Here is a 12,800-nt window from a genome sequence, read left to right on the forward strand (position 1 = left end):
ACTGACGGCACCTCTCGATCAAACGGCACCTCTATCATGCTGTTCAGACACTTGAGTTTAGAAAAGGTCTGAATCTTCCATCCTTGGTAACCAGGATATAAATCGAGCAGGACCCCATAATCTCCTGGCCCAACAGATAGGACTGGATCATGGAACAGGGGATTGTCAACTTGTCCGGCGACATCGTCACTGGACTGCAGCAAATCACAGCAAAAGCAGGAGGCCATCCGTGAGTGTGGACAGTACCCACGGATTGGACGTGGGTCAGTGAAAATCTGGCGACAGACAGCCCTAGCTTATGAAGGCCCATCACGGCACACATCATCGGACTCATGCAAAAGCGCATCGATTCGCGTGCCAGATGTTAATAGACCTCCGTGAGCTGCTGCGCTAACATGGACGAGGTTATTTCCTTGTACCTGTCTCTTGTGATACCAGATGCCGCTGAAGGACAGCAAGGTGTAACCTTTTGTTGCTGCAAGGCATTCCGATACTGCTGCTCAAAGAAATGATAAGCCGACGCCTAACTGTAGCCAAATGACCCTCCAAGCGTGTTCGTGGAGTAGACGCACTCGTCGACAACAGGAGAGTCAAATAGCGCATCCTCTCCCATTGAGTAGCAGTGCTTGAGCTCCAGGAGATCAAACCGCGAGCTGCAAACCGACAGAATACTGAATAGCATAAACGACTTCGCTAATGAGCGAAGGCAATATGCTGGATCTCGGCTACCCTGCACAGAGTAACGCTTCACCAGGAAGACGAAACACTGCTGGATCAGGGGCGTCTGAAGGGATGACCACCTGCGGCAGTATTACAGGCGGCAAGCCGGTGTTCGGGAACCACCAGTTACGTTGTCAGTGACCCCGTTGCATGAGGGACCCATCAACAAGGACAATGGATCCAAAAGAGCCGTGTTGTTCGAACTGGCCGACCTTTGGCTCACCAAAGAACCAGGGCGCCGAGACCCCATAGGATCGGCTGCCGAAGCAGAGACCCCCAGAGCACTGACCAGAACTGAAACAGGCAGCAAGCCAGTGTTCGAGAACCACCAGTTAGGTTGCCGGTGACCAACGGTACGAGACCTGATGGACTGGGGCCGACAAGCGGAACTGCACCAGAATCGGTGCTCGGTAAAGAACCCTCAGATCCATCAGCAGAGCCGAAGCTTGGATCTGACACTACCCCCACGGACAGCATCCATGCCCCATACTCTCTCTCTCAAATGACCCCTGACTGCAAAGATCAGAGGAACGGATGCCGAGCTCCTGCTGGAGATAATTGCATAGTGTTATGAAAAAGACAAAGTCTTGAAACCAACTTACCCATTTTGACTGAAACAAGAACAAATGGGTAAAGACATCTTAGCATGCAAAAACTTACTAACAAGAAACCTGCAGGAATACGTGAGACGCAAACGAAACACTTCCCGCACTAAAAAGAAGCCATAAAGGCCGCCATCTTGCCAGCCATATGACAGGAAGGTAGGACCTGACCGCAAAGTTACAACAATTTATGAAAGAAAATTTCAGCCAAGAAATTCCAACTAACACCCGCGCGAAAGAAAAGGAACCATACATACAGTAGCTGACTCTTTCTCACTCATAATTCCGTACGTAGAGAGCACAAAGACTATCTAAATAGACCACACACGTCTTTCCAGTCCAATGACAGCATGAAAAGTGAGGTGCGATGGCCAGAGTTACCTGCTCTTGGCTGTAGGGGGCCTGGGGGGACTTGTAAAGGTGGTCCCACAAGACAAAAACGAGTTGTTTTTTTTGTAAATATTTTATTATCAAAATAGTTTCAACTGTCATAGGGATTTTTAATGGACATAAGAATGCTTATATGTACCCCAAGGAGGACTTCTTCTGAAAAAGAATGATATTTTATACTCATCCTGACTCATGCTTATTTGCTTGTCTCCCTCTTCTATCTGAAGTTTTAGTGGGAACTTGAAATCCATTGAGGTTCGCTTCTTCAAAAGAGGACGTAAAATCATACGCAACGAGTACCTTCCCTATCCTCCACATTTTGGTGCAAATATTGGTCACATGACCAGCTATATTTGTCACTCTCTCCATCATTTTGATAGCCCAAACAAGGATTTTCAAGGAAATCCAAGTGACAATGGGAGTTTGGGAGGGTTGACCTCATGAGTCAGGTTAAGTATCAAATATCAATTACATACTTTTCCTCATCCTGACTCATACTTATTTGCTGCAAACTTCCACTTAAACAACTGTTAGAAGACCTCTATGCCTCATGAAGAAAAAGAAATGATGGAGTAGACTGATATTTGGGCTGTAAATGAAGTCTTTCTAATGTTGGAAGGGTTGTTTACATCTGTAGATGACTTCCTGACATGAGAACAATACAGCTGCATTCAGAGCAGGGCGTAGTCTCTTGAGAACCAATCAGATTCCAAATGTGATGCCACCAGTGTCAAATGATCATCGTGAAATCTTGTGCAGTTGATGATTCTCTCGTTAACACTGGGGCTTGTGAGCAACTTTGCTGTCCCGGAGATACACAAATGAGCATGTGTATAGATGACTGAGTAAAAACAGGCGAAACCTTACATCGCTTAATACTGAACGTGCAAAACCTTACATCGCTTAATACTGAATGTGCAAAACCTTACATCGCTTAATACTGAACGTGCAAAACCTTACATCGCTTAATACTGAACGTGCAAAACCTTACATCGCTTAACACTGAACGTGCAAAACCTTATGCTGCTTAATACTGAATGTGCAAAACCTTATGCTGCTTAATACTGAACGTGCAAAACCTTACGCCACTTAATACTGAATGTGCAAAACCTTGCGCTGCATAATACTGAACATGTGAAACCTTATGCCACTTAATACTGATGGAGGTAGACTGTCCTCCTGGTAGTTGTAACATTGTTCTTCAACTGAAGATAATACTCTTGTCATCTTATTCAGATGTGAAATAATTTCCACACTTCCTTCATGTTGGTATAAGTTGACTGTAATAACCAGGTTCAATGAAATACGGTGCACAATGACCATGATACTTAACTCTTTATGGAGTAAGCCCCACTGATGTGGGTGTCAGATGCTTGGAGATGAATCGTTGATCCTTCTTTGAAGTAAATAAAATAGGTAAAACTGGAATCTTCTGGTGTTAAAAGGTTAACGTTTGTATGCTCCTTTTGCATTCTGCGCTATAGTAGACAATTTGCATTCCCCTAAAGTGTTTGTGCATGACTTCTCTAAAGTCTTGGACAATCATCCTTGCTACCTCTTCAATCTGGTTGAGGGAGTAGATTCAGTCCTGCAGTAGTTGAGACAAGGTGTTCGTACGTAAACTGCTGATTCTTCTTCTGAGTGACGAAAGTTGACAGGCACATTCACTCTTCCTTGTTCACAGGATTGCTGAACTTGAGATGAGAGTCTAAATGACATCTATCTTGTAAGATCCTTGCAGGGACTGCTGATAATCTTGTATGCCTCGTCTACATCTGGTGCTCTGATGGAGGGCTCCACATGGTGAAGAGGAAAGCGACGAGCGTTGAAAGGTGGCATATGTTGTTGTTGAAACTTGGATGCTGACTTGAATGCCGTAGATAACTTCTCAGAAATCTGAGATATCACCGGAAACATTAGCGCATGTCTTCCTTCTTCATCCTATAAGTGTTGGGTTAGTTGGAATCCTTGGATGGAGAGACTAAGTCCAGACCATTCATGATCCCTGATGTGACTTCTGACTCCGAAAAGAAGGCTTCCTCCAGAGATTACGATCGGTAGTATATGTCTTCATCTTTCCATGAGTGCGACACATTCGATGGATGCCGATGATCCTTCTTATGTGAGTCCAGGTCTGAAGGGGACGAGTGCTGACGTGTGAGTGCACTCACTCGACGTAGGTGGATCTCTCTCCGGACTACGACGGGATGATAAGGATGATGGTGACAATCCTCCTGAGCAGGTGCGTGCATCCTCTTCAACCTGAGTACAGGTCTAGTTGAGTGATCACATGGCGCAGCAGTTGGCGCAGTTAAAGTGCGTTGAGTGCAGTGACAGCTGCCTCATGGAGATGTCTGCCGCAATGACTGAGGCTGCTGACGAAGTCTGCATTGTCTGAGGATCCAGAGCGGTGACGATGTAGTCGAAATTCAGTAGTTAATGAAAAAAAAAAACGGTTACCCTAATCTAAATCACCCAATTAGACATGACTTATGAAAGTCGACATTGCCTTCCCTCGCACGCTTGTGAAAAGAACGAATTTGTACAATAAATTCTGAAACAGATACATTTCTGTAAAATTAACAGTAAATAGTGGAAGAACATAAGGGCTTACACGCCGGAGAAACTAAAAGCGGGTCAACCGCTGACAGCCGTAATTTACACTGTAAACCCGATTTCATCAACTGAGACTAAGTCTCAGTTGACGAAATACATGCTATATCAACACACAATAATCACAAATAAACAAATTGTGATACATATACATATAAACCAAATACAGCATATGATATAAATATAGTTGAAGAACCAAAATAATTGAAAAACTTATCGCCGTAGGGGAGAGTCAAGGAAACTCCAGCCGCCCTCGTCAGGCGATAAGGAGAGAGTGAAGAGCATGGCAGGTCACATGACCGTTTGCACGGGAAAGGGGAGGCTATACATGGGTGAGTGTATTTTATGTCCACTTCTTTTAGAAGGGAACTTCAAGGGATTTCAGGTGTTCCACTACCTTCGCCAGGGAAGATTAGATAAGCAATAAGCATGAGTCAGGATAAGGAAAAATATAAAATAAGTCAGTTCATTCTATTTTGGCCAGGACTTCTTTGCCACTGTCCACAGGTTTTGCTCTGATTTTATTCATGTATTGTCAATTTTGTGTGAAATATATGCTAACGTCACAGTAATTCAACTCACGTTATTTCTACAAGATCGTTTGGCTTGTAGCTGGGATGCAGAAAGAACCAAACCTTCTTCACAAAGGTGTCAATGTTTGACTTGTCCTTTGGCCCACGTACATACACCATCCACTTGTGAGTTGACTGGTCATTGACCTCTCTACGCTCCAGTGGGATGAATCTGAACACATGTCACACGTGATAAAGTGCAAGTATATCCTGGAGAACTCACCTCTACTACAACAAACAAAAGGGTATCATCTAGCACAGAGAATAAAGGACAAAAGTGTAAACTTAATTGTTCTAATCTGCACTTAACAGGTAGTCATAATGACAACTCTAGGTTGTGCAACATGTACAGCATCTCTGTTAAATTATATTTAAAAATCAAGGTAGTAGATTTTATAAGCAAGCATAAAGGATTTACTTGGAGATATTTCCAACAATGATTTTCTTTTTGATCTTGAAGCGTGCACCCCTGCTATCCACGATCTTGTCAGGGGAAAGAAGTACAGATGGTGGAGCCGACTCCAGTGGCTGTAACAAAACACTTGAATAAACACATGACTGAACAATGCAAGCTATCATCAACAAATTTAGGTCACCAACAACATCTCTGAAGATATGCCAAACGTGGTGATGTACCAATTGAGGAGACCAATCATCAAAGCTCTGAATATATCCATATTACAATCACTGTTTCACATTATTTCCATCTAATGCCTGTTTAACTTTCCATCTGCTCTAAAAACATCATGTTGATTTCCTCTTGCAAACAAAGTGTCCACCTTATTGGATGAGGATCTATCTGTGACTGAAGGTGTTTTTTCATGCTCCATAAGATGATCCTGTGGCCTGACATCAGGCCCTGTTTCCAACTCCCTATCATGGGCTGTGTTGCTGGTTATTGTAGCTGGGACCTTCCCAAGCCTGGTCTTTACTGTCGGATGGATAGAAGGGGGTTGGCATTTGTCCTGTAAAAAATGGCAAATAAGGGCAATGTTTGAAAAGAAAACTGCCAAGTTGTCATCAAAACCCACAAAATGTAGATGCTTCAGGTCCTTACTCATGAAAAACACACACCTTACTGTGATAACAGATTTACACATAAGTTTACAGAAGGCCATACGACCACTATAGATTTGAAACAACCTGCCCTACACAAGTCACGGTTTACCAGTCATGGACCTCCAGGCAGGTGCCTATCCAAACACTGTTGGGGAGTTTACCCTGATATCTGACTCAGAGTGAGGTGAGTAAAGCACAAGATCTGGTCTTCAGTAACCCCATGCTTGTCATAAAAGGACACTAATGGGACTAATGGGTGGTCAGGTCTGGTGGCTTGGTTGACACACGTCATCATATACCAATTGTAAGGCATAGACAGATGCTGTTCATCACTTGTCTGGTCCACACTCAAAATTATTTACAAACTGCCGCCCTATATCTGGAATAATGTGGTGTGCAAAGTTAAACAATTAACCAACAAGGAGAAACACTCCTTTCAACAGCGTATCAGAAAGGATTAATATGTTTTTCTCATTACTTTTCAATTCATTCGTCAGCCAGTTCTGTATATCAGTCAGAAACTACAACCTTCATATTGTAGGCCATGTTTCAATGACAAACATCCACAAAGAGTTGATTAAGTTGGCTTTAACGTCACATCAGCATTATCCCAACCATTTAGCGACGAGGTCGGATCTGAATTCACACATATTTGTTTCAAAAAGATGTGAAATGTTGGATTGTGAGTGAAATTCACACTTAAATGTTATATATCAAAACCCATTACCCTATCAAACCCACGAACAAACTCTCTACTTGTTAGTTACAAATCCTAGTAGTTCTCATCCAACTTCCATCTTTTTACCTTCTCTTTCAGAAGATCATGGAACACCCTAAACATAATTGCTACCAATGAGTCATTTATACATATCACAGTGATAGCCTGACATTATATAAACCCTATATCCAGCTACCTTGGTTCCTGGGATTGACGTTGAGTAGTGACAGGCCACAATGCAGGCCCGCAGTCTGTCCATAACTAGGCGTGACTGGTTCAAATGCTGAAACACAGATAGACAAGCTGTGACAGTTGTGTTGGAAAGGGGATCTCTATCATGCAAATAATCAGGTCCTGTGATCATCTCAAAACAATCTCATTTTTGCTCAGTAGTTGGAAAACATTTGAGTGTCAACACGCCGTCTGATCTACCTGATCTGCAATACTGATCTCTGCTTCCTTGTGTCTAATCTCTGCCTCAAACTGGGCCTTAATGATGCTCTCAATCTTCCTTATGGTGGCTTCCTTGGCTAAAATAAAATGCAACACAAAAACATAACTTTTATTATGAGTATAACATATTGAACTAAAATTGCATGTGGTAATTATTTTCAACCCAGTAATTAGAAATATCAACCCAGTCTTGCATATTTTAATCCAGTTTGTGATCAATACTAAACAGGCCCCCCTAAGTAATGGAAGGAATTATGGCAAATTTGAAGGAACTGCATCTCAAATGTATACAAACGCAGCCCACTTGCGAAACAATAGCAGTGATATCGTTAGTTTAGTGGTAATTACATAAACACAACGCCCCTATTGGAAACAATGTCGGTAATACTTGAAACACACTCAGTCATCTTAGAAAACTTCTAGGCTCCGTTTTGTGATTTGTTAATCCCACTTATTCCCAGAGTTAATGATACACAGTTGAAGATTTATCAACCTGAAGTTTTGAACATTTCATAGTCTTGGTAATTGTCGAGCAGCACACTAAAGTGAGTACCATCAAAGTAATATTTCTTCAGCATAAGCAGAGTCAGAAATACTCTATCACTAGGGTCTCACCATCTTCCTGCAAGACTCTTTGTCGTTTAGCCTGCTGGTCAGTGACATCTTCGTAATCCGGGTCAATATCAATGTGAGACCGCTTGTTACTCATTATTGTTCTCAGCTCACTTAGAGCAGTTGTACATTTCTTTCAGCCACATTGTCACAGTTAACAGGCTGAAAAGAAACAGATCATTTTCAAGTCAGTGTAAATTTATGACTCCATAAAAAGATAGCTTGACAACTACCTACTATCAGAGGTTTTTTCACCTTTAATTATGAATACATAACCATTTGTGGCCTACACTTACCCTGCATGACAGAAGTATTGTTGATGCCACATGAATTGCAACCACATCAGTTTTGTAACCTATACCGTTTCAGAATTATTTATCTAAATTGTGGTCAAGCAAACCATGAAAAGGAAATATAGTGCAAAAATGGAAGGTATCATTTCATTTGACAATCACTAAAGCTGTATGAACAAATTCAATAATTGTATACATCAGAGCAAATAGATGAAAAACAATGTAGCATGTCAAATCACAAAGGAAGTGAATGCTCGAGTAGTGGGCCTGAAGTAACCATATCCTAATAAGGTGTATATATGTTCATACCCGTAAGTGAATTTGTGACTTCAAATATACACTTTTGACACAGATTTTAAATACTTCTACATAACAGCAGTATATTGGTGGCATCTGGTACAAAATATATTTACACACACCGCTTGAGTCTGTAAACATGGTAAACACGAGTTCTTGATTATTTGGAGAACGTATGGATCTTCCCCAGCAGTTTGTCTCTGTCGAATGATTCAATTATGAAACATGTGCGTTTAGAGACAAATAACGTTCAGTTAAGAATACTGTCGGTTAGATGATAAGGGTGGTGTGGGCGTTAGTGCTCTTCCGTGCTACTGAGAAATCAATTGAGCACCTGTTCGTGGGTGCCGCCATTTTGTGAAAATTAATCCACTTTGAAAATTAGAGTTATCTCCCCTATTCCACCTGCCTACAAGGGTCAGTTTTTTTTCGTCACATGCCTATCAGTTATCCGTAAGTTTGCTCACTTACACCCCACTGCACCACTCATAAGTACAGTTTGTAGCTGATGTTCATGCACCAGAATTAATGGTTTGGTGCCACGTTTTGAAATGGCAGTATATTTTTGTGAGATGTATCTGCTTGCTAGCGCACAAAGTAACTTGAAAGTAATGAAAATAAAGACGTAGAGGCGAGGTTATTGTTTCTTCGTTATCTTTTGATGCTGCTGAAAGGACTCTAAGCAGTGGCGGATGAGAGGGGGGGGGCGCATTGGTTGCAACCCCTCCTTTTCTTCCAAGGTCATGGTCTGATTCTCAATAAAAAACAATAACGTTTGGGACATAAGAAAATGTGGTGGTGTCTTGTAGGTGTGACCAAGATAGACGACCAGGGTGTGTCGCAAAAACATCAACGTTAAAAATGGCTTAATCAATAATCCACTATTCCCCAACCATTTGTCAAACATTCGGTGTGTGCTGTTTTCTGGCGAGGCTTTGCTGCTGGTGGTAGTCAGAGTCTTTTAAGGGCGTTTAGGTCATGTGATATACATAAAGGCGATAATTTATGGATGTCGCATACCAAATGGGAGGGAGGGGTGTTGAGGGGATACGTTGTTCCGGTACAACTGACAGACCAATGACTCTTAAATGAACAGCATGCTGTCGCTTCCTGCAAATTCTTGGGTGTCACCAAAACCACCCACGACTATATCTATCCAGCACATACAAAAAGAAGCTGAGTTCATACGAAAACGTTACAATGGGCGGTTTACTTTGTTTACAGACTCTAAAGAACAGACATCAAGATAGGCTGTGTCGATTTGTTGACGGTGGTACAAGACGTTGCCGCGGTGCAATCATTAGTGATCGTCAACTCCTGTGGATTGGTGCAAATAAACAGCACTTGGTTCGTTGTGTTGGCTTGTATGCGCTGACGAATGGATGATGAAAACCAACAGTACCAATGATGTTCAGTGCGATTATTCGACATTTCGTATCAAAATGACACTCAGACAACATTCACAGAGGAATCGCCTGGTACACATGCACTTTTACGTGCGCGCGCTTAGGCGTGAGGACTTTAGTTTGAAAACTCGCTGGCAGTCAGTATTTAAAGATTCTTTGTTCAGACGTGTGATCATAACGCTTATATTGCATGATTCGAACTTTAGGAAGGGCGGGAATGTCTGAAACTGCTTGGTATCAGGACCGGCATGAGTCATTCATGAATTTTGATTATATATAATTTTACAAAACAAATCGCACGAATGTCCGATGAGTTTTCCTGTTCATATCCAACTTGATGTGCACATGGTATAGCACTACGGGCATAGTGTAAAGTATGGAATGGATTTTGGATTGGAATTTGGATTGGAATGATGGAATAGTATTTGGAATGGGAATAAATGGAATATACTCATTTTGCACTGAACAAACCAAGAGTTGTGACACCCTCCAAACATAACTTAAATTGACAGTTTGTAAACAGTTTGGGAGTCACTTTCCCTCCCACTCACACCCTCGCCAATCTAGATGGCAGATAAGGATTGTAGCAGACAGGGTTGTGGCAATAGCCTGTCTCAGAGTCCCTTAACCGTTTTATATTCCAGTGTGTGCACCTAAGAGATATAGGAATCACAAACACGATATTGAAACCATCATAAAGTTTGCATTAATAACCAGTCAGCATGTCATCATGGTAATATAAGCACATACAAAAGATTACCTTACCACACTTCCCTATGACACGATATAAAGTAAGTCTGTGGATCTAGTTTTTGTGATATATCCTTAATACCACAAGTGACATCAGTTGATTGAGTGTAATATGTTGCTTTATTTGACCAAATATGTCAACACATTGTCATCATCAATTAAACAGTACATAAACCAGTGTCCAGACTTTCTTTTTTTCCTAATGAACCAAGATCATGAAGGCGACAACCTGAAAATGTTTCCACCATTTGACATCTTCGAGTGATACAGATTGGAGGTTCACAAGACAGAGAAAGTGAAAAAATGTCCAAGAAAAGTTTTCTCAAGAAATCTTATGCTGATGCTGTGAAAGGTAAATTTTGCACTATCTTCTCTATTAGTATCCTCTTAATGCTTATGAATGCGGTACAAATAACAAACAAACCAAACCTTAATTGTTCTAAATTGTTCCTAACATACATGTCACATGAAAAAAACAGTTAAGATATTAGATTTGAATATTCAACATTGAATCAAAGTATTTATTGAATCGTTTACTGGGTTAGTGAAATCTTAATATCTGAATGTTATTCCGTGACATATTGGCCCATGTTATTTAAACTTTATGTAAATTTCACAGGACCAACACAAGGGAAGACGGAATTAACAGGTAACTCTGATCCAGATGACAGCATTCCTGGGCATATTGAAATAAAGCCCCACTGGGCAGGATTTCAGTATTCCACCTGGCCCAAGACAACACCTATCACAATAGATACAACAGACTCAGACTCTTCACCAATTAAGCCCAACAATACACTGAGTCAGAAAAGAAAAGCCCAGTTCAACCTACATCACTCTCTCGCTGCAGATAGCTCTCCCATCACCATTACAGAGTCAAGCGATGATTGTTGTAGTAGTCCACCAAAAAAGGCATCAATAAGTAGCCATGTCCGAGCCAGGCGAACCACCTCAAGAGAATTGTTTGCTGGAATGAGTTCTGATAGTGATTCATCTCTTCCTGATATTGAAATAGATCAGTCAGTTGGAGAACATGGAGACCAAATGTCTTCAAAGGGAAATGATCTTGTTGTTGATGATGATGATGATGATGATGATGATGATGTTGATGATGACAATTTACCATCCCTTCAATATCCTATAAGATGTCTCAATACGTCTTTTTCACAAGTTCCAATAGAAAATACAGATCAAATGTTTAAGACATTCTATAACAGTGATCCCTCTTTACCAGTGTACAAGTCGCTGAAGCATGGAATATCAACGAAAGAAGCTGTTCTTCTGTTGCTAAAAAAACTGAACTCTAAAGAGCTAGCCTGCAACATACCATCAGGTATAGACAAAAATGTTTCATTTGTGTACAGCACTGAGAAATTAGGGCACTGGAAAAATGCTCTGTGTGATGGTATAGGGAGGTGGACCCAAAAGGGTACTCGTACAGAGACTGTCTTTGTAGACTTGAAGGCAGAGATAGTGAAACCCTGTACACCTTTCTCTGACAACGTGCTTCGGGTGAGCAGGCGATCGTATTCATGTAAGTCATGTGACAAACTTCACAGGATTGTGATTACACTTCAAGATCCAAACACTGACCAGATGCTTGATCAGCTGTTCGTCCAGTATTACTTTGAAGGACAGGAGAAACAGGTTGAGGTACAGCCACATGGAAACAGTAATAGAAATGAACAATTTACCAGAACATCCGAAACAGTAAAAGAGAGAATACAGGAATTGTGCCAAAACAATCTGATGAAACCTAAAGAGGTATTTCACACCATAGTTGAGGAACATGGAGGCTTAGAGACTGTGCCAAGTGGTGCGATGATTCCTAAAGATCGACAGCAAATAAAGAACTTTAAGAAAAGTATCAAATCATCTCACAATTTTGACCCCCTCATGGAATGCACAGATCTGGCGAAAAAACAAGAAACACAGAACAATAAATTTATAAGAGATGTGCGGTCAGCACCAGAATTTACAATGTTTCTAGCGACTGACCAGCAACTAAAAGACCTTGCCAAATACTGTACTGCAAACAAAAATATTTCTGTTTTAGGGATTGACACAACCTTTAACATTGGAACCTTTTATATCACAGTTACAACATATAGAAATTTGATGCTTAATACCAAGAGTGGCCATGAGCCCGTGATGATAGGCCCAGTATTGCTCCATCAGAAAAAGACCTTTGATAGTTACTTTAAACTGCCATCCTTAATTCTGCAAGAATGTCCAAATCTGCGGAATCTAAAAGTTTATGGAACCGATGGGGATGAAAATTTGTCCAATGCATTTCAAGTGTGTTTCCCACAAGC

The 12,800-nt window shown here is 41.2% G+C and overlaps 1 protein-coding gene across 1 annotated transcript in view; it reads right to left on the minus strand.

The window, feature by feature from the left end:
• LOC137298393 (uncharacterized) overlaps positions 1–8,705 on the minus strand; it is a 29,867-nt gene extending 21,162 nt beyond the window's left edge. The window contains exons 1-7 of the mRNA XM_067830651.1: positions 8,452–8,705; positions 7,743–7,901; positions 7,107–7,204; positions 6,871–6,957; positions 5,677–5,862; positions 5,316–5,425; positions 4,908–5,069 (exon numbers count right to left, since the gene is read on the minus strand). Coding sequence (XP_067686752.1) covers positions 4,908–5,069; positions 5,316–5,425; positions 5,677–5,862; positions 6,871–6,957; positions 7,107–7,204; positions 7,743–7,836 — 737 coding nt within the window. The 5' untranslated portion in view covers positions 7,837–7,901; positions 8,452–8,705. The remainder of the gene's footprint in view (positions 1–4,907; positions 5,070–5,315; positions 5,426–5,676; positions 5,863–6,870; positions 6,958–7,106; positions 7,205–7,742; positions 7,902–8,451) is intronic.
• Positions 8,706–12,800: the final 4,095 nt, after the last annotated feature.

This window comes from Haliotis asinina, chromosome 10 (genome assembly GCF_037392515.1).
Source record: "Haliotis asinina isolate JCU_RB_2024 chromosome 10, JCU_Hal_asi_v2, whole genome shotgun sequence".
Lineage (NCBI taxonomy): Eukaryota > Metazoa > Mollusca > Gastropoda > Lepetellida > Haliotidae > Haliotis > Haliotis asinina.